The sequence below is a fragment of the Rhamphochromis longiceps genome, linkage group LG8 (genome assembly GCF_057381845.1).
Source record: "Rhamphochromis longiceps isolate RC_006_pf linkage group LG8, R_longiceps_female_GT1.1, whole genome shotgun sequence".
Classification (NCBI taxonomy): Eukaryota; Metazoa; Chordata; class Actinopteri; order Cichliformes; family Cichlidae; genus Rhamphochromis; species Rhamphochromis longiceps.
In genome coordinates, this window is record NC_140564.1 from 21405635 (window position 1) to 21428789 (window position 23155).

The window sequence follows — 23155 nt, forward strand, 5'->3', positions numbered from 1 at the left end:
ATGTGCACTGTTACAAGAATATTTTTCGTTCTATTGCTTTCTATTAATTTATATAATTTTAAGTTAAGCAGGACAGAGTTCTTTTAAAGAAAGATTTACTTATATTCTCAAAAGTTAAGCATGACAGGCTTCTGTTTAAGAAAGAGACCTGTTTTACTGTGTTAATGTTGTCATTTTGAGCTAAAAATAAATAGCTAAATGATCATTTGTTTCCCATGTGTTCATATCACAAAGAATATGCATCTGCTTAAATCAAATTCAAGTCAAATGGTTAAAAAATAATTTCACACACACAAAAAAGAGCTACCACAATGGGAAGGGTGAAGACAACTAGGTTGCCCAGCCCTGGCCACGAGGTGTCCCTTATTTATTTTTCAGGGAGTTGGCAACCCTATGAACTGTGCATAATAGGATATTTGACCATTCTTCAACAAGGACAGTCTTTGAGCTAGCAGCTCAAAACTGCATGTACGTTTACTGAAAGAGCATGTCTTAACACTTCAGGCCAAGGTGTGAAGATTTTTAATGGACAACAAATGCGACTCTACCCCGTATTTAAATGTTAACAAGTTCATTCAAATTATGCACTGCCATGCTCAGATTTGGATTTAACATTCAGGCTGCACTGTCCTTTCCTTTTAATAGTCGCTGAGATACCTGTAGAAGTTATCATATCTCCCCTTCAGCTGACACAACACCCCTGCTGAACAAGCGGCTAATAGCCCTGATCCATTTCGTACTCATAATTGTACTCTGCTTGATTATCTGATGGCAGAAGCACAGCTTCAATACTTTACACTTTCACACTTTCTGAGACATACTACATGGGTGCTAATTGAAGCTGTTCCATCAAACCTTTCCCAGATGTTTGAAGTTCATTAAACAACGTCAATCTGATAAAAACTAATGAATCAAAATGAACGATTCTCTAATTATCTTGAGAAAGTCTTTGGCATACAAAATTAGACAAAAAACACATTACTTCATAATACTAATGAAATGATAATAAAACCGACTATGGTTCAAGAGAACCTAGCCTTGAATCACACTGGAGCATTCATTAAAATATTCTGATATGATGAAGTATTTATATAGCATGCTCACTCCTGAGAGGGACTCTTCTTAGAAGACTAGTTAGTTAGAACCACTCAAGCTTCAAGCTGATGCCCTCGTTGCCTGTATGACCCTATTCCTTCATGTCAGCGCATGTCTGTTGCCGTGCAGCCTGTCTCATGGGTGTATAAGCCATCTCTTTCATTTGACACATATTATTACCACAGAGGTGTTGATTCAAATAACAGTGGACACAGAGGGGTGTTTCAGTATGTACTTACAGTTCATTTTCTCTTTTTCGTTTCATTTCCTTTCCTTTGTAAAATACTTGATATATACAAGTCCCAGCTGTTTACAAGTGTGTATTTGAAGTAACTGTTCATGTGGAAATGTATACTCTGAATTGCAGATGGAAGAAACATATGCACAGAAATAGCTACAGATGTGCATACAGTATATATAATGCTTCATGTTCCACTTCAGGTGCCCTATCAAAACATCAAAAAATAATAATCATCTGTATTTCTTAAGGGGTGGTTAAAATAATGGCTATTTACTTGGGCAACCTCCTGTAGTCATGTAAAATATAAACCCTCAAATCTTTTCGGAAAGATGGTCATCGCCTCAGGCATAACAAGGAAAATGGTGGAGAAGGTTGCTGTCAATACAGGTTTGCATGCATGTGCTTAACATATAGCTAATACACTATTCTTACACGTTCACAAGACATTTTATTAGATACATCTTGCTAGTAGCGGTTTGTTTCTTTGGCAAAGCTAGCTTAATTCTTCATGGCTTGGATTCGATGAGGACATAAAAACATTTCTCTGACATTTTGGTCTATATTGACATGAAAGCATCACACAGTTGCTTCAGATTTGTTCCACCACATCGCAGAAGAGTTCTGGTGGCCGTGGAGGCCATTTGAGTATAGTGAGTACAGTACAGTTTGTAATGAATCAAATTGAAAGCACTTTGTACTAAGGGGCCTAAAGTATGCCAAGAAAATATCTTGGTTTGAAAGAGGAGTAAAAGAGGCCATTTATGTCCACTGTGAGCGACCATCTTTGAACAGAGGCGGTGGCTTATGACACAAACTTTCTGAAATCTATAATCCAGTCCCTTCCCAGACGCCTTAACGCCCACTCACATCTCGGGGCATCTGACCTCAGGAAATCACATGATAGGGTGGGGCCAGGTTTCACAATGAGCTCACCCAAAACCTTGACTGATTGTGACCTACACCCGTTTTCACACCTTGGCTCGTGTGATTAGGTAGAGGATCATTAGGGTGTCGATTTGTCCCTCTTGGGGGGAAACTCCCACAGGGTTTAAACCTGGGACTCTCCACTATTTGACCCTAGAACTGAAGAAGCTTCTCAGATGAGAGGTGAAACGTCTTCAAGTTCAGACGCTTTTCTTTCCAAGCTCCTTAGACTACGATGACCTGGATGACTGAGAACCTTCACAGACAAGAAAGTATCTCCCACACCATTATACCAGCAGCCTGAACTCTTGATCCAAGGCAGGTTGGATCGATGCTTTCATGGTATTTACGCAAAACTCGGACCCTGCCAACAGCAAAAATCGAGGCTCATCAGACCAAGAAACACTTTTCCAATCTTCTACTGTCCACTTTAGGTATGCCTATGCAAATGTTATGCTCGGTTTCTTGACAGGAGTGGCACCTGATGTGGTATTCTGCCACTGTAGCCCATCTGCTTCAAGGTTCAATGTTGTGTGCATTCTGCATACTTTAGTTCTGACGAATGATTGTTTACTAGTGATCAGTTACTGTTGCCTTCCTGCTCAAAGCAGTCTGGCCATTCTCCTCTGCCCTCTGGCATCAACACCATCAATTTTCACCCAGAGAACCGCAGCTCACTGGAAGTTTTCTCTTTTTCAGACCATTCTCTGTAAACCCTAGAGATGGTTGTTTTGGAAAATCCCAGTAGAGCACCAGATTTTGAAATACTCAACCATGCCACATTTAAAGTAATTGAAACTGCCTTTCATCCTCATTCAGACACTCAGTTTGATCTTCAGCAGGTTGCCTTGACCATGTCCATGCATGTTCTTAACATATGGCTAATGCACCATAAGGGTCTAATATAACCCAAATCATTATATTTTCCTAAAGCTAATCTCTCCATAATTTCCATCTTGATGTGGATTTTGTAGGTTTTTACACAGCTTTACTGGCGTCGCCACCATTTACATCAAATGCACGCCGTTTCAAGAGTGTGCCTCTTAGGAGTGACGTTATGCTTTGAATACAAGAGTTAAATTTATTCTATAAGGAGTGTGAAGGTGACCAGGTGTATATTTTTAAAAAGAGCTGAGGGTTTAATTTGCCTTGCATATGCTTTCATCATGTCAGCATATATGTCTTTAGTGATCACACCTAGAGGGGAAATGCCTTTTTCTTTAATCCCAGAATTCAAAGAGTGAATAACAACTGAGCGCCGCATTAGTTTATTAGAGACTTCAAATGGAAGACAATGACTAAAAAAGGACTTCAGTTTTATCCTCCCCTCTTGCACCTGCCTTGTCAGAGCCAGACATTTTTTTCTAGCTCACTGCACTCATCCTCCATCCTACTGCCTTGAACACATGCACAAAAACCCCCATTGTGCTTTGATGCTGGGTTATGCTGCATACACCAAATGTTTTGAGCCTATTTAAGAACACTCTGCTCTGTTCTTCCTTTGAAAGTATTTTCATTTTGTCTGTGTAACTTTAAAGAAAATAGAGATATTGTAGGACTACACCACCCACACCCACATGTCCTCTCCCTAGATGGTTACAAGCTGAGGGAGTGGGTGGAGAGAAGCTGTGGTCTGGGGTCATTGTGTCAAATCTGTGGAAAAACAGGTTTCACTTGTTAATCTTTCGTTGGTCTGTACAGCTCATGCCCCCTCCTGGGTGCTTATAGCCAGTGATCTTTCACATCCCACCTTAAGCTTCCCTCACACTGTTCTATTATAGCTTGTGTTTCCGTGTTGTCTTTGCCTTCCTCCTGGCTTCCTTCCTTTGTCTAGCATTCAATGCATTTCGTGGTTGGATGCAGGGCTTCACTGCCTCACCCGCTGAGCCCTAACACATTCCCGATACCACCATCTGAGTCTCCCCTTTTTTAGGTTGCTGTTGTGCTGGTTATTGTGCTTATATGAAAGCATTTTTTTAATATTACTTAAACACAACTACTTAACAGCTTTTTTAACATTTGCATCAAAGGTGGTACAGCGTCTTAGCGATCAGCTGCCCAGAGCCATGATTTTCAAATGACACCCTCGAAAAGCTTTCAGATGGTGCCAACTGCAGATCCGTGGGTGGGGTTAGCTTAAGGGGTGTTTGTTTCAGTGGGTGACACCAGACAGTGTTGAATTATTAAAGAAGCCTCCATATACAGTGGTGTGAAAAAGTGTTTGCCTTCTTACCAATTTCCTAGTTTTTTGCATATTTGTGACACTTGCATGTTTCAGATCACCAGACTCATTTTAATATTATACAAAGATAACCTGAGGAAATACTAAATGCAGTTTTTAAATGATGATTTCATTCATTAAGGGAGAAAAGGTTTCCAAAACTACCTGGTCCTATTTCGAATTAACTGTGATTAACCTTTTTTTTTTTAAAATCTGAGTTCAGTTTCAGTAAATACATTCAGGGATGATTACTGGCAGACCTGCTGAATTAAGGAATCACTTACATAGAACCTGTCTGACAAAGGAAAGCAGCATAATAGATCTCTAAAAGCAACACATCATGCCACAATCTAAAGAAACACACGAGAAACAAAATCACAGACATCTACCGGTGTGGAAAGCTATTTCTAAGCCTTCGAGCTCCAGTGGATCACAGTGAGAGCCATTACACACAAATGGAGAAAACTTGGAACAGTGGCGAAGCTTTCCAGGAAAGACTGGACTACCAAAATTCCTACAAAAGCACATCGACGACTTATCCAGGAGTAGGGATGGCTACCGGTATCCGGTGCCATACCGGTGCCATAGCGTTTTTTAAAAGCCGAGAAATGCACCGAGTTACCAACATCCCCAAAGAACCTGAAGAGTAGAGTCCTGGCCCCTAGCCCTGCCAGTGTAGCAGAAATGATGACGGGTGATGATGGCAGCAGCAGCCGTTCTTCTCTGCGTGAGTAGCTTAATGTTGTCCGTGTGTAATTTACGTTGAGTAGGCTAACCACGTTATTAAATTAATGCATGTAAGGTGAACTAGCAAACACCATCGTAGTTACATGCGGCTGTCTTCTTGTTTGATGGCAGATACTCCCTTCACCCTGGCCAAAAATGCTAAAATGACCAAAGAAAAAGTGGAAAACAGTTAAACATGAGAGGTTTTTGGACAAAGTTTGTGTTTTTTCCATTGATTAAGGACTGCTTCCAGCCAAGAGTGATACCATATATGCCCTATAGCTGCAGAAAAGGCTAACATTGTTATCTTTTTACAAAAAAACAGCTGACCATGAGAGGTTTTTGGACCAACTTTGTGTTCTCCTTTCTTTAAGCACCAGTTCGAGCACCGTTTAAGCACCGGCACCGTTTCAAAAGTGCCGGTTTGGCACCGGTATCGGATAAAACCTAAACGATACCCATCCCTATCCAGGAGGTCACAAAAGAAAGTAAAACAACATTAATGAACCGTAGGGTTCACATGTTTCAGTTAAGGCCAGAGTTCAGGACACTCTGCAAAAATGGTATCCATTGAAGAGAACATAAAGGCTTGTCTCAGATTTGCCAAAAAACATCTTCATTAATGTGGCTGAATTACAACGATTCTGCAAAGATGAGTGGGCCAAAATTCCTCCACAAGCGCTGTAAAAGACTCATTGGCAGTTATCGAAAAGGCTTGATTGCAGTTGTTGCTGCTTAGGGTGGCAAACCAGTTATTAGGTTTAGGGGCCAATCATTTTTTTCACACAGGGACACGTAGGCTTGGATTTTTTTTTACCCTTAATAAACAGCTTCATTTAGAAACTGCAGTTTGTGTTTACCTGTGTTATCTTTGACTAATATTTAAATTTCTTTGATGATGTGAAACATTTAAGGGTGAAAAACATACAGAAAATAAAGAAATCAGTATTATAGTATTAATCAGTATTAATAACCTTGCTACCTTAGTACCCATACATATTAAAATGAGATTTGTGGAAGCTGTAAACTATTTATGTTTCAGAAGTAGAAACGTCAAATCTATAATTGATCTCTCTATCGTTTTAGCATTGATACATGAAGGACTACTACTCCATATAACTTCCTGAAATGATAAAAGAAAGACTGCACACTGAACTTCTTTAAAAACAAAAACAAACAAAAAAATCCATCTAATTAAATAAAGAAAGTAGGAACGCATTATGCCAAGCGGTCGCACTCTTTGATGAAACCTTTACAAGTGTGCAGTAGAGTGCAATTACCCCTCTGTGGAGACATTAGCCTTATCAGTGCCATCCATGTCTTCTCTCTGCTTTTTCTAAGAATGTCTGGGTCACTTGTTTCCTCTGCAGTGTCTGCTGCTGCTGCAGGCTGTGGTGGCTTCTAATGAATTCTGAGCCACTTTTTCTTCTATGGTTTGCCATTTTTTTTCTTAACCAAGAATTATTTGCCCGCCTGGATGAAATTTTCTTCCTAGAGCTGATGCTATGTGTTTATTAGTTGATAAATGATTACATAATATTAGTCTCCTTCAGTTTTTGAGTTGGTTGAGGGTTATGTAGTTCAAATTTGCAAAATCCAACTTTTTAAACACATGAACCTGCTGTAATGTACAGTTTTGTGCTCATTGTGGATTATGACTGTGCTGCTGTGCTTGGATGTTGAATTCAGGATTCATGATCCAGAGTATGGGCACAACTTTACATTCTTCTATTTAAAGAGGTCAGAATTCCAGCAACGTTTACTATGTAGATCAACTTCATTGGCTGGGGACTTTTACTATCAAAAGAGTCATTTTTAGGTAAATGTAAAACACCCAAAATCTTATTTATTTAGCCTGTTATGTATAATTGAGGTAAATCTTTTTGCGTATTTTGTTGTTGTTGTTAATAGTTATGATAATGCAGTACTTTAACTTGGCATTTTGATTATAATAGCACCGTGTTTCTGCCATTTGGCAGTGGCACAAAGTTGTTGTTTTTGTGCCCTTTGCTGCTTCAGTTTTATTTAGATCTTTTTTTAATATTTATATTACATAGTGAAGAACAATCACAACCACAATTCACAAGTTTCACAAACTTTTTATTGGCAAATAAATAAAAATTGCCAATAAAAGTGCCCAAAAGTGTAGAACTGCAATAACTAAAATTGTTATCACTCACTTATTTTTTTAACCACCAGAATGGAATAATTGTGAAGGAAGAAATGTCTGGCAGAGCAGCTATAACCTGTGTTTTGCAAATTAAAAGAATCCTGCTCTGATATATAAAAAAAACAGCAGCCAGTGAAAGTGAAAGTAACCAGACGTTTCATAATATTTTACTTAATTTTAATTTTAGTTTGATTTAAGTCCAGCAACACATCAAACATACTAGTTTACCAGCAAATATGGTGAAAGCCAACAAATGTGTCTATTGTTAAATTCTCTATTCCCCTCCACAACTTTTTTCCCCCCTCAATTTTTAGTCCATAGCCGATGGGACTCAGGACTAGACATTTAAGTGCATACATTCATGCTAACCACCAAAATTGAGATTCTGCATAACTGATAAGATATATACATATATACATCAAAAAGCACCAATCCCATATGTAACCATCATCACCATATACAACAGTTACCTTATTTAGCCAGGGAAAACAACTGGCCTGAACTTACATGACTTATGTCTAATGTACAGTGCTGTGAAAAAGTCTCGAGCCACCTATCATTTCTTTATATTTTGCTTCAACGGAGTGATGCTTGGTTGAAATTGCAATTGTTCTGCATGCTTTCCGAGGTTTTCCTTTCATCATTAGCTGCTTTTTAACTTGTTTCCACTTCAGTTCTCGTGCCTGATCATTCCCAGAGGAATCTTTCTTTGTCCGTTTGTTTATTTGTAAAGCCAATTAACACTGACATATAAATCATTCAAGCATAAAAAAATGCACCTAACTTAAGGAATGAACCTGTGTTGTGTCCACTCATAACAGCCGACTTAGCAAATATACATTTTTAAATTTTATCTCTATGCACTTTTTACTAGGAGCCTGTCAAAAAGAACACCCGCTTTCTTTGGTTGAATCGACAAAAATGCCAAAGATAACAGTTTGGCAGGCACAAAATAGGAGTTTTGCACAAATAATGTGATTCCCAAAGGTCTGTTAGCCAAATACCTGGCATATCTGGGCATGGTGTGCAGTGTGTCCTTTTAAAAAACGAGGAAACTGGACAAGAGGCTGACAAAAGAAGAAGTGGCAGGCCTAAAAATGATCTACAGCAGATAAACAGCATCTAAAGGTCATGTACTTAAGGAAAAACTCCAACGACCTTATATAGGACCTGAGAGAGGCATCTGGCCCTTTACTTGTTCCATTTACTGTTCACTGAAATGATCTTGATGCATGGCTGTCGAGAAGCCATTCTTAAGGAAGAGAAACCAGGAAAAAAAGGTGTATTATGCCAAATTACACAAGACCTGGACAGAATATTGGTGGTAGAATTATGCACAGTACTGTATCCTTGTACACCGTAAAACAATGTTCATAGTTACTGCTTACTAAGTTAAATATTTTGAGCTTTGTCACTTCTGACATTTTCTACCTTTCCTTGATTTGATTTGCTCCACTTTAAAGTGGAGCACTTCTACTCCTTCAACATCAGTATACAGTATGTGTCTGACGTCACGATGTAAGTGCATGTGGAGAGGGATAATAGGAAAGCAATCAATCAATCAGTGTAAGCCCTGTTAGGCTATTGAGAGTATTATGCATGCAGTCGTAGATTGTATTTGTTATTATTGCTGTATGTGGTTGTTTCTGGAAAGCATTGGTTTTCGAGGAATGTCTAACTAACTCAAAATTTAAAGTTTAGCAGCCGGCTTCAAACCAATCACTTTAAAATGTTATTTGTGATATTACTAAAATGAATATGCACAAGCACAATCACATTTAGCTATCAATAAAGTTCTGCTGGATTTCTTTAGAATTCAGGATCCTTGACACCAAAACAGATTATAATTTCTACTCTGCAGTTTGTCACAGGAATCTGTCACAGTGAACATGGCAGGCAGATTTTTCCTCTGTAATGTGTGATGCATTTATTTTAAGCTATAATTCCCCACTGCCTCTCAGCCTATGTCAGATACGAGTGTGAACAAAAGACTCGAGCCAGTAGAGAGATTATTAAGACGTATTTTAGATCATAAATCATCCTGTCAGGAACTCAAAAGACTATAATGTGTATATGAAGTACTGTATATATAAAGAAGAAGATGGTGACAATGATGATTAGGGTGTGACTGGAAATGAATAAATACATCATTGATAAAGACGCACCTTTTGGAGCTGAAGGCTGTATTGAAGTCTGGGGGTAGATTTGGACATGAGGCCGGAGGCATTGACGGTACAGTCTCTGAGGCTGCGGCTGTCGGAGAAATGAGCCTGGAGTTTCTCCCTGTGTCTCCTGTGGAGGAAATGTGCCGGTGAAAAAGGGAGAACAAATGTAAGTCTACAACAAAACTAAAGAAATAATCCAGAACAATGGATAGACTGATGACAATACAGCATGCAATTAGGAAAACAAAGGGATTTCTATGAGGCAGAAAAAACCTCCCTACAATAGCTGCATTTGCTCTGCTGAAGATTCATTCTTCTTCTTCGTTGTTACACAGTTTAATAACGGTTTCTTTTTAGGTCATATTCTTCACACGCATCTAATGGCAACGTTACATTTATTGACTTGTTACCATTTATTTCTGAGACTCACTTACAGATCACACATAGTAGACAAGATAGGCCCTGTCAATGAATTTCACATCTACTCACTGAAGACAGACACACACATATGTGCGAATTGTGACGATGAACTCATATATGCATTTTTTGTTATGCAGCGATAAAACATCCTTTGACAGTTTGAGGTTTTTAAAACGGTGAAATTTAACATTTCTGGAACAAACCATAGCTGAAAGTGACATTCAGCGTTCAACTGTGATTACTTTTCCGAGGTGAAACTTAAGGTGGTAAATGTGCGCCACAAAAATAGCTTTAAAATGAACAAAAAATGCATGAAAATAAAATTTAAAACTACGTGAATTTAATCAAGGAAAGTTAAAGTAAAAGCGATAAATACAAAGGTTTTATTGATTTACTATGAAAGCCAAAGTTTGGATTCTCTCATCTTTGCGGGGAGAGAGGGAGAATTCACATGCAGTGATATCCATACATACAGCAAGAAGCCTTAAGTTATAGCAGTGGGAACAGATATAACCTAAGGAATTGAAGTAAAGTCAAGTTTGCTGACATGAGCAGACATTCCACTTTTCTTAAACTACTTAATTTTAGTTGTTCTGCCACATTTTTACCTACTCTGTCTTTTCTCTTTACCACACATACACACAAAAAATGAAACAGCAAAACGTGACAAAAAAAAAGTCAAATTCTTCTGCTATGATAAATTTTTTTAAAAAAAGGAAAAAAGATGATACCGTTCTTTCATTTCGGATTAAAATTTGATTGCATTAAAATTTAATTGCTGCCTAAGACTTTTGGATTAAATTTTAATTCACCATTAAATGTTCATTTTTAAATTCTAGAATGCAAAATTCTGTCTGCAGCTGAGACTCATTAAGTGTTTCCTGCATAAAGGATGATGGCGAGAAGTAAAAAAAAAACTTTTTAAAAATGTGGAAAGCAACAAATCGTTGCATTGGTTTACAGGGTTAACAAACTATAATCCAACCACCTAATGGCTTGGAGGGATTAAAACGTGCTGCAGGAACCCACTCTAATAAATAATAATAATGAAGTTATACCACCTAAAAGCAACCTTTCTGAAAACTTTACTAATCTTTTCTGAGAAGTACTGATACAAACAAAATTTCGCATTTTTTCTTGAGAGGAAAAACAACCACGGAGTTTGAAAAGCTATTTATCCACGGTAGCCTGGCGCACAGCTATTTTTTTTGAAGGAAAGATACTTATTATCACAGGACTTGTGATTTTGGATAATTTTCAGTACATTAATTCTATCTGTGAGCCAGGACTATCTGTTCATGTTGACCAATATGTGCTGCACTGCTCAGGGCACTACACTACTCAAAAATAAAACCACCTTTTTTGTTTTTGTTTAGCAAGCTTAATTTAGCCAGCACAGCATTCATTCACTCCTACTGAATGAATATACATACACACACTCTTCCAGTTCTTTCCCTCTGCTTTCTTTTTCCTTCTTCTTTGGTGCCATGCATAATTGACTTTGGTGGTCTGCTTCTGAGCCACCAGGAAACCCTCTTATCTTGTCACACACATGTACACGTGCACTTAGGGTCTACTGTACTTGAACTTGGTCTGTCTCTTGCCATATCTGAGTATTTTGTTTTGTGTGAAGCATTTTGTGACACACCTGCTTGCTAAAACCACTTTCAAATAAATCTTACATGAGTATCTGTCCCAAATGCATCCTACACTATTTAGATTTGTTGCCTTGCTAAAACATCCTCTAGCTGACTCACACTTAGAATTTCATTGGGCTCCATGCCATGATAGTAAAGTGCTCTTTCTGCACAGCCGGGGGCATACGCTACTAATGTGGTTCTCGCTGGCATCACTCACTTGTTGTGGCGGTAGAGAGCCATACATGCCACTCCAAGAAGACAGATCCCCGAGGCAATGCTGAAGATGGACAGCACCTGCCTCTGGTAGGTGTCACCACTCTCTGTGGAGGAGAGAATACAGTTCAGTCCAATGAATTTCTGCTGTGACATAAACGATATGGACTATGGTTGCGATTGAGCTGAGAGGAAGAGATGGATCATGATGAATTAACATACCAAATACACATAAAGGGTGGAATGACATACACTCGAAACCGCGCGCAGACATCTGCCCACAATCTGCATTTGCATAAAGCGACCAATGCTGCTGTCAGTAAATGTCACTGTTTGAGGAAGAGATAGGGACATGGCAGACACAGGCAGGGCTCAGTGACGTGCTAACTGAAGTGTGATAATCATTTCGTTCAGACAAACCCAGCAGGGACCGATGGACTGTCTGCACAGCAGGACCAGCACTTGGTGTGTACGTGCATGCAAGGGTTGCATATGTGTCAGCATTCAGAGACTGATGGCGACAGGAAATTAGCAGCAAATGAATGCTCCCGGAGCTTCTTGTCAGACCCCTGCACGTCAGCGGCAGAGGCTTAAGGTCACAAGCAGCTGGGACAAGTTGTAGTTGATCCCAGCAAATATCTGTCTCACTGAGCAACTGGATTGTGGCGCTGAAATACTTAGCACGGTGCACGGTGTGGAGTTCAAGGGCACGCACCCACTGGCTTAGCAGAAACTCTCATGACAATACTATCTCATGATCAAAATGAGCACAATCCATAACCAGCAACTCATATCACTAATTTTTCTATGAGTCTGTGGTGGCCAGTGCGATCCTCTATGCTGTTGCATGCTGGGGGAGCAGGCTGAGGGTCGCAGATGCCAACAGACTTAATAAACTGATCCGTAAGGCCAGCAATGTTGTGGGGATGGAGCTGGACTCCCTCAAGGTGGTGTCGGAGAGGCGGATGCTGTCCAAGATAAAGACAATGTTGGATAACACCTCCCACCCACTCCATGACATGTTGGTCAGTCACAGGAGCTCGTTCAGTGAGAGACTGAGAGTACCGAAAAGCACCACTGAACGACACAGGAAATCATTCCTGCCTGTGGCCATCTCCCTGTACAACGCATCCACTTAACACACTGTTTGCTGCTACAACTACACATGTTTCTTTTCCAAATATTTATTTATAAGTGACTTATGTATGTATGTATGTATATATATGTATATATTGTACTATTCTTAGTTAGCGTATTGTCTGTCTTGTCTTAATGTTGGTTTAAAATGGAGCACTGTAACAAAAAATAATTTCCCCCAGGGATCAATAAAGTATTCTGATTCTGATTCTGATTCTGATTAATCCACAAAAGTCGCTGAGAGTTTGAGACACTTCTCTGATCCACCAGCATCCATGACCTTACGGGCAACGTCCTGTGGCATTACTTGATCACTCAAAAACAACAAATCCCCCTGTGTCTGATTTTACTACCTTGACAACTGCAGGGGAAAGTGCAGAGAACATCACCGCAACCTGCTCCTGACCTTTAAGGGCTTGTCTGTGGCTTTTGATGTTGTCAACAGAGAACTGTCCTGGGAGGTCTTCTTGAGCCGTGCTTGTCGGTCCAGGTTTATCAACTTCCCTCAACTCTTGTTTTTGAGGGCAGATACTGCTGGAGAGCGTTTTTGTTCAAAGCTAACGTTTGAGTGCAACCATGCGTTCTGTTTTGCACCGTTTTTTTTCCCCTCGCCCCACCGCTTTCTTCCTCTGCATTACGTCAGTGCTGCATCAACACAATTTTTGATAGTATGATGTAACTGAGTTCAAACAGGAGAGAAACCTTTTTAAAATTAGAGTGCTTCTGGCAACAGATAAAGATAAAATCTGAACATATCCTGGAGTGACAGTATGTGAATATATATATAAACATTGGAGGTCCAAACTACCCACTCAGCTCCCATAGAAGGGAAGCAGGATGAATTAAATATAGAAGTGATCCATAGAAATGCTGCAGGAGTGGCCTGCTGTGGCACATGATTGCTTATTTAATACGGTCAACCAATAAATAGTGGGGGTTAGCTTGGTTAGGCTGGATCACATTTTTTACTGTTAAAACAATAAATGTTCTTGTAACCCCTATAGACATGGTTACTAGTATTTTCTTGTTTTTACCTGGTATTATTATTTCCGACACCCCTTGAACACACTTTGATTTTCCGTAGTTCAGTGAATGCAACAAAAGCACGTTGCTGCATTAAGCTAGGCAAAACGGAGCAAGACACCGAGAGCAAATAACAAGCTACACAGTGAGTCTTTTGGTATAAAATAAGTGTTATAAAGTATTTTCAACAGTCTCTAACTTAAAGTTATGTACTTTTCAGAGGCCTTTATGTGTTTTACTCTCGACCAAAACCAGGCAGAGCGTGTATTTGTTTCTTGGGAATTCCGGTGAGTTACTAGAGATGATAAGTTAGCAGGAAAACTTATGCTAATTTTACATGTGGTAAACACTGCAACAGTGCGAATTCCGTATTGTCTAAAAAAAGCTAAAACCAGTCGGAGTACTTGAATCGTGTGTGAAATGGAATGTCGTATTTTATTTTATTGTCTATTTGATTGGGCATCTTCACAAATGTGCAAAACTAATGCAGGATGCACTTTTCTTTTAGCCATAAATGTTGTCCAGTGCCTTTCCTGCACTTTGTAATTTCAGTTATAGGTTAATACATGTAAATAAGTTATTTAAAACTAGTTACGTCACAAACATTTCATGATGTGATTACATATGCCTTAAAAAGGGGTATTTAAATACAATTGATTGTAATGCTGTAAAGCAATACAAATGGAATTCATAGAGACAGAACAATGTTAAAACGACAGTGTACTTGATTTTGAAAACTTTATGAGATCTCATTTTATTTAGAAAAACTGTTAAGAACTATTTTGTTTATTGCTCTGTACTGTATGTGCAGACTGGTTTTTTGTGATCCTGGATCTGAAGTGGTTCTGGATATGGATGGCGAGCCAGACCCTGTGAAAACTCTTGGCGAATCCAAAAGCAGTGTGGCCAGCTGTTCTGGATGCAGGAGTAGAGCTACAGTCTGAATTACTTCAAATCGCAGGATTTCAGATAAGCAAGAGCAAAAACTGCTTACTTCATACGGATTGTTTCTCTGGGAAACTATTGAAACTCCCAATATCCTGCTCATCAGGAGTCAGGTCTAAAGGGACTACTTATTTTATTTTATTTTGTTGTTATTTTCAAAAGAGCGCTCTTCTCTGTTGATCTTCTGTTAATTTTCTATGCTGTTTACATTGGATTATTGCACCACTGTAACATTGTAATAAACCTGCCGGCTGTTCAACACTCAATTCTCTCAAATTTATTTTACTCCTCTCGAATCTAGTCTATAAGTTTAACCCTACTATACTAAGCAGGTGTTACATTCTGAAATGAGAAATTATTGAGTTGGAAAAAATAGTCAATCGACAATATACTGTGTAATGACGCAAATATAACTATGTATATATATGAAAAAACCCAATATAAGCTCCTGAATTACTGAATTGTATAGTCTGCTTCTATAATTTTAAAGGGATTTAAAAAAAAATGTGTTTGTTTATTGCTGTGCAGGTAGAAGAGGAGAAATGTCCTGCAGCTGCTCAGTAAAAGTTGGCTTTTTTCTTTGTTTATAAGTAATGTGCCACTTGGAAATCCATGTCCCTGTAAAGCCTCCAGCCTTTACCATCAGTGAAATGACCTCTGCATGGTTGCATATCTGAAAGATATTGAAAACATTTTTTCCTGCTCCTGCATTATCAGTGCTCATGTGGAGCACCACCTGAGACAGGCCTTTGCCTTTTTCCCCCCCCCTTTTTTTTTTTGAGGGATGAAAAAGGCTTTTCCATAATGTGAACATAAAAACAGCTGTCTACAAAGCTCTGCTGAATGGCTGCAAGGAAAACCGACATGCAGTCTGTATATAAAACCATTACAGGCCTTTCATGCCAGATGCCTACAAGGCATTCTTGAAATTAGATGCAACAGCACGTTATAAAAGAACCCCACCAAAGTGAAGAGTCTTAGCTATATTGGCTAAGCCGTGTTATTTTGACTCAAAGACAAGACAATCCCATATGGCCGCTATGCCAGCGATGCACTCTACACTTGACAAGAATAACGTGCTATAATGAAGTTCATGCTAAAGAATCCATGAGAAAATGGGGTATTCAGCCTGCAAAACATCAGAGTCAACTATTCTGAGTCACAAAGAGCTTCAGTTGCTGGGCTAAAAAAAAAAAAAGCAAGAAAATCAAAAGACAAGATTACTTTTAGAGCGCTCAATTCTACTTCAAACGGAGCTTTGCTGTAGTCTGACAGGCTGTCTCAGACTGTCACATATCAGACTTATATAACAAGCTATCAAACAATTAATTGATAAAGAAAAGACGAACTCATGATGGAACACAATGAATAAGAAACCCAACCAAAAAAAAAAAAAAAAATAATCCTATCTGTACCTCTGTCTGTCACCTGTCCGGCTATCAATTGATCAGTCCTGCTCTCATTTTCTCTAATGCATCCGCCCACCTCCAGTAGCATTCTGAACTAATTTAGTCCCCCAGATTAAAGTTACTGAAGTGAGGAATGCTGTTTGCAGGGCATACATCCTCTCCCTCCCTCTATTTCCTGGAGCTAGCGTGTGATGTGACAGCAGTGTATGAAGCCATGTTAATGCACAAAAGCAAGGCAGAAAGTGGAAAAAAAGATGGGAAAAGAGAAAATGAAAAACGGTGTTGCAGTGTATGTGTGTGTAGTCTGGGGTGATGAGACTGTCTCTCGCCTCCCTTGTTTTTTTTCCTCTTAGTTTGTTGACAGTTTGTAGGAAAGTAGAGAAGTACCTAAAGTAACTCCAATGAAAATCCAGAGAATTAAAAAAAAATCTATATGCACTGCTTCTCATTTCAGTATTTGACCTTCTGTGGATTTTTATATTTTATATTATACTTTAGATCCTATTGTTAAACTTGACTAAACATCTACACCAGAAAAAGGCTCAGCCTCCTAATTGAACTTGGTTTGGTTTTAGGTTATTTAATCTAAAAAAAGAATAATGTACTCATGAATACACATTGATTAGTCTGTAATTATGTTCTCTAACAAAATGATACATTCACATAAAGTTTGGATTAACCCATTACATATACACTGGGTTGAGATGGCCAGGAAAAACAGCAGTGCCTACTGAAAGAAAACTTCAGGATATCTTTAACAACTCACCTCACTATTACTGTCACTGGACAGAAGTGACCTACACCGACTCATCGAACCATATCAGTGAGTAGATGTGAATGCTCGGGCTATTGATAGCTGAGGTTAACAGCATACTGACAACCTACACTCACTGCAGATGAACGGCAGCCAGAGGTTTGGAAGTGACTCAGCAGTAAAAATGTAAAATACAACAAAATATTTTATTTGTGGTTTATTCAAGTGTTAATATTCAAATATGTTAAAACATGCCGGCCAAAGCAGTTATCGAGTGCAGTCTAAATTTGACATTTCTAATCTCTCTTAGCTAACTAAAATGTGTTTGGCCTAAAGGGGCCACCGTAGTTAGGGTTATGGCTAGGTGCTTGAATTGGAAGAGGTAAAAAAAAACTGAATTCAAATGACTGCAATCTGTGATCTACTGACATCCAGTTGTGAGATTTTACACACTGTACCTTTAAGAGTACTGACGGAGACTTGCTTGAACATGGTCGACACTATCTGAAGAATAGAAACTAAATTGCTTCTACTTTTAAAATGAGGGTAAGTTCAATTTTAACTTTCTACAGAACGACTACTAAATTTTAGTAATCATTAACTTCATAATGTAAGGGCCTTTTGTCTTTGTAGCTACTTAACAGCTTGTCAGTAACACACTGTTGTTGCTGTTGTTGTAGATGCTGCTGTGTGTCTGAAAACTATCCGTCCACTGCATATGTGTCAGTTCAGTCATGCAAACAAAATATTTTGTTCATTATAAGCATCGCACAATTCAGAACGCTGTAAGCTTCTATACAAGACTTTTCTGTTGTTGGGCTTCTTGTTTTACTATCTGCTTAAGACTTAGTGAATTATACATAGAGCTGTGTCTTATATTCAAACACAACAAGTACAGAAAACCAAATGTATTATGTAAATCTGCAAATCAAAACTGCAGATTCAACTTGGAATATTTTTGTCAAAATAGAACTTGGTGATATTATTTGCTTCTTGAACATTTCGACTAACTTCATGGAAACCGCGATCATTTTGGACATCGCTACCGAGATATGAAATTTTCACATAGTACACAGTAGGCAAGTAGACACGGATTTATACAGTACATGAATCGCTTTCTTTGCTCCATACTCATTACATCACTCCTCTCTAACGGTACTGTTCTTCATGCAGACAGAATACACCTAATTCACCACCACGGTGTTTCCATGGCGACTAGCCCACATTAATTTTCCAAGGTGAGCGGCCTTGTTGTGCTGGTTGTGTGTGTTTTGTATGCAGTATTTCACAGACGTGAGGCACACGGAAAGATTGAGCACTCGGCACAGTCAATGAAAAGTTGTCTTACCCATGAACTCGATCCCAAGTTCATCCGCTGTTCCATTCAAGGCGGGATAGCATGAGAAATGAGGGTGGGGAAAAGAGAGAGAGACAGAGCATAAAATAATTACAACATGATGCGCCTCAGTTTTTTTTTTTCTCAGAATTCACCTTAGGGGTGAGACACTTGGTGCAACTACACGGTACAGTTGGCTTTGCTGGCTTTTTCTAACACGGCTTCCTCTTTTGCACCAGGTAATGAGCCAGCCAGCCTCGGATGCTTGGAATGCTTTTCCGTGATACTCACACAGCTTGCAGTGGCTTTGATTGAAGCAAGAAAACAACGCAGATGTGGGGGCTGAGAGGATTAGAGGAAGGATCATGAAAATAAAGTTGGAAATGACATATCATGTGGCTTTATGTCATTGATGTTGCTTTGCACAGGCCTTTTATATTGATTTGAGCCTGAGGCATTGCAGTAATTGTCCTCTTCTGTCTGCAAGCATAGCTTTTCACTATTCACAATCTGGTTGCTTTAGGATGCGTCACTCTAACACACACACACGCTCAAATGCATGTGTACCCACACAACATGGTATAAGCTTGCACGTGTTTTTGGTCTTTTCTGCACAGGCACACACTTTGACATTCACCCTCTCTTTCACTCTCCTCCAAAGACACACAGTCTTTCTTCATTCAGTTATGTCTTTTCCCACAATCCCAGCGCTGGGGAAAACAGATAAAAAGGAGCACTCGTGTTCTTTCCATCCTGGCAGTGCCCCCTTTTCATGTCACTGTAATGTAATCTTATTTAAATTAAAATGAAACCCTCACTAGTAATTGCTTTTCTGACAGAGGTGGTCTGAGTTTTAAATAGAAGATGGCTTGCCAAGCCCTGACAGATTATGTGTTGGAACCTCTAAAAAAAAGTCTATAAAATAGGGGGAAAAAAGCATTTTGATTGTGCCACGGGAAAAATTCTGTCATTGCCATGGCTTTTATTTACGGAAAAATAAAAACACAGCGTGACAGGAGTGAGATCCAAGCATTTAGGTGAATGGATTAAAATAAACTGTGCTGCCTTATTAAGAGGTGGAATGTAAACGATTAAAAAACAGGACCCTCCCTACATTGCATAAAGGGAATGCTTCGGAGGGCATTTGGACTTGAAAATGGTATGATAAGTGCTTAAGTCAAATTATGCTATTTGCTCTAAGATTGCTTGACAGGTTCTTAATGAGCCTAAGGGATTTTCATGATCACAGAGATAACAAGAAAAAACAGCCTGGAAAAGCAGGTCTGAGATTCCCAAATTAATCAATGAACAAATGAGTTTATGTTTGTATTTAGACAGGCTGCAGGTGTCATTGTGTTGTTGTTGAGCAGAATGCAGGGTCTGCATTTTCCTCTTGCAGCCTCGAGGATTATTTTACATGCCAACATTTATTATACGCTCCTTCTGAATCATAGTCAGTCTCATAGCAACCTTGCAAACCAATGATTAAACAGTTAAGAGCCAATCACTTCTGACTGGGGGACTTTATGCTTGTTGCCACAAAGAGTTCGGAGATATAACTGTGAAATCAAGATATGGCTACCACTTTTCTTACTTTTTTTTTTTTACACTTTTCTGACTCGCCCTCCTTAAAAAAAAAAAAAAAATGAATGCAGCATCTTTCTGACGTTACTTGATCTGTATTATACATTCAAGCCTTTTCCTGTGATTGCCCATGGCAACAGCCAACCCTTCTCCACTCTAAATCGCCCTGACTGTCATAGCCTGTGCAGATGATGTCATTACAACTCTGATACACATCCCTTCCTCTGGCATTGCCTTGTCTGGAGACATTCACCAATCATAATATGTGCAGGCTCCCAATCCTTCGCACTGGCAACTCGAAGCACCCGGGGGAATCATTCACGGCATCTTATGGGAGCCTTGAGCAAGCTTGGAGAATACCTGTGCATCATGTCAGATGCTTTTGGCCCGATTAAGAGGCAGGAATCTGGCTGGTGGGAGAGACAATGGCAGGAGTGAATCAAATCCTTAATCCCCTCCCTCACTTGGGTGAGAAGGGAACTGCAGAGTCAATATGTGTGTCTGTGTCTGTTATTGAATTCGATATCCTGTGTAGCTACTTACTCCAGGCATAATATCTACAGAAGATCAATAGTTCAAATTAGAGGATTGCCTCCTTCCTCTTTGTGAGTAAACCGGGTAAAAACCAAAAAGGCCCATCTTTCCTCCGCCTCCTCTTCAGTCTTCTACCGAAATATCCCCTCTGTAGTCTCAGAAGTGCGACTTGCCCAACTGAACACCATTAGTGGGATGCTCTAAACTTTTTCATGGTTAAAAAAGAAACTCAATCCACATCCTCAAGCAGTTATAAACTAAATTGCTACCTTCCTACTCTGCCATCGCTCCACTTAAAGACTCCACCACTTCCCCTGTGCACCAATATGTTAAACTCCAGCATTATTTCCAAAGCTGAGTTCACTGCAGTACAGCTCGAGTGTTACAGAGAGGACTTAATTCTTTTAGTCCATGTGGTTCTGTCATGTGCAGGATGGACTCGGTTGTAGAAAAAAAAAAATCAATATTGTGATTATTTTGATTAATAGCGAGATTACTTACTACTACATTTACTTTTTCTTTTTTTTACACTGGATTATTTTTCCTTTATCAATGTATATAATTTAAGTAATAAAAATAATTTTTAAAAAGTCCCTGTTAACTGTAGTCTCCATCATGGGAGTTTTGTGGGTGCAGACAGTGGCAACAACATGTCCACGAGGCAATTTTGTTATGTGACCTGACAGACCTGCACAAAAGTCACAAGCAGAGAGCGAGTGAGGGCTGAGTGACACAAGTGTATTCTGACTATTACTTCGTCTCAATAGATCTTGTTGACCCAAGACTCCTTTTTTCGCCATGTTGCCTGGAACTGAATTAAACAAGGAGCAGGTCTGGGCTTTCAGGGAGGGGCCACAGCACTATTGTGATAACGACTGACGCATGATAATCGCTTTATCTCAATTACCTTGTTTTCATAATCATTGGAGCCAAAAATCATAATTGAAATTAAAATTTGATTAAACTCTAACACGCCTTCGCCTGTGATTCTCTATCTACTTCTGTGAGGACGTGTGAATGAGTGAGTGACTGAGCGGCACTGTGGTCCAAACTGCTCTTTTGAGTATTTTACCAGTCGATACGAAGAAAAAGGATAAGGGGCAAGAAATGATTTGTGACTGTAAGGTGCTCAGATATTGATCCAAAATGAAAGCTGAAAGCAGAAAAGCGTGGCATGGCCCGGCAAAAAAACTACAGTTGCTTATTTGTACACACGCTGAATTTCATCAGCGTTTAAGATTTAGCTGTTGTTGGTATATGCATGTATGTTTGTGCTGTATGTTATTACGTGATTTGGATTTTGGAGGCAGGATAATCCTCCAAACCCTTGGTAATCTGGGTAAATATTAGATGAGTGTGTATCAACACAGATCAAAACTAGGCTCCATTCCCCTCCGACTCTCAAATCTTCCTGTGTTATTGGTCACGGTCACTGGAAGCTGTTTTCTGTGATTAACTGTTGTGGCCATTGAGAGGTTATGCAAGACAAATTCACGATAAAGCTGTCAGTTTCTTTTTTTTTTCTTTTTCTTGTGAAGGTCAGGGGTGTACTCGGTGCACCGTCTTAACCTACTACTGAAGATTTCTTCAGTAGCTTGTTTGTACAGAGCATTTTATTGATTCTATTTTCCAGCACAAGAGAAGCATTCTGATTAAAAACGCTAAGCAATTTTTTGATTTTCCATACTCCCTGATATATAAAGCTCTTCCAGCACTCCTCTGATCATTTCTATTTGTAGATTGGAAGCCTCTGAACAGTGCATTCAGTGTGAGAAGGAAAAAAATAAAAAGGCTTTTGGCCCATTGTCCACATCTAATAAACATTGACGCCAGCTTGCTAATGGCTAATACATTTGTCTAAAGGGTTCACAAGATGAATGGGGGTGGACTGACCACCAGAAAGATCAGTAATTTTCCTGGTAGGTTAGTCTTTAGCTGATTAGCCCTTTATCTTGAACCTGCCATTAGCCTATTTACACTCACTGGCCACTTTTTTTTTAGGTATATCTGTTCAACTGCTTGTCAACACAAATATCTAATCAGCCAATCAGGTGGCAGCAACTCATATAGGCATGTAGACATGGTCAAGATGACCTGCTGAAGTTCAATCAGAACATCAGAATGGGGAAGGTGAGTTAAGTGACAGCATGGTTGTTGTGCCAAACCTGTTTGAGTATTTCAGAAACTGCTGATCTATTGGGATATTACCACACAACCATCTTTAGAGTTTACAGAGAATGGTCTGATAAAGAAAAACTTCCCACTGAGCGGCAACTTTTCTGGGTAAAAATGTCTCATTGATGCCAGAGGTCAGAGGAGAATGGCTGGACTTCTTCAAACTCAGACAACATTAAGTCAAATAACCACTCATTGTGACTAGAGTATGCTGAAGTAGATCTCTGAACACAAAACATATTGACCCTTGAAACAAATGGGCTAAAACAGCAGAAGACCGCACCGTAGCGCTCCTACTCCTCTTGTCATGTAAAAACAGGAAACAGAGGTTATAATTTGTGAAGGCTCACTAAAATTAGATGATACAGGACTGGAAAAACCTTGTCTGGTCTGATGAGTCTTGAAGTTGGCTGCAACATTTGGATGAGAAAGTCGGAATTTGG

The 23155-nt window shown here is 39.2% G+C and overlaps 1 protein-coding gene across 1 annotated transcript in view; it reads right to left on the minus strand.

Annotated features, from left to right (window-relative positions):
* The window catches only part of nrg3b (neuregulin 3b), a 231790-nt gene that overhangs the window by 16819 nt on the left and 191816 nt on the right, over positions 1-23155 (minus strand). Inside the window, exons 4-6 of the mRNA XM_085415293.1 lie at positions 18432-18458; positions 11820-11922; positions 9543-9669 (exon numbers count right to left, since the gene is read on the minus strand). Of these exons, the coding sequence (XP_085271419.1) occupies positions 9543-9669; positions 11820-11922; positions 18432-18458 (257 nt within the window). The remainder of the gene's footprint in view (positions 1-9542; positions 9670-11819; positions 11923-18431; positions 18459-23155) is intronic.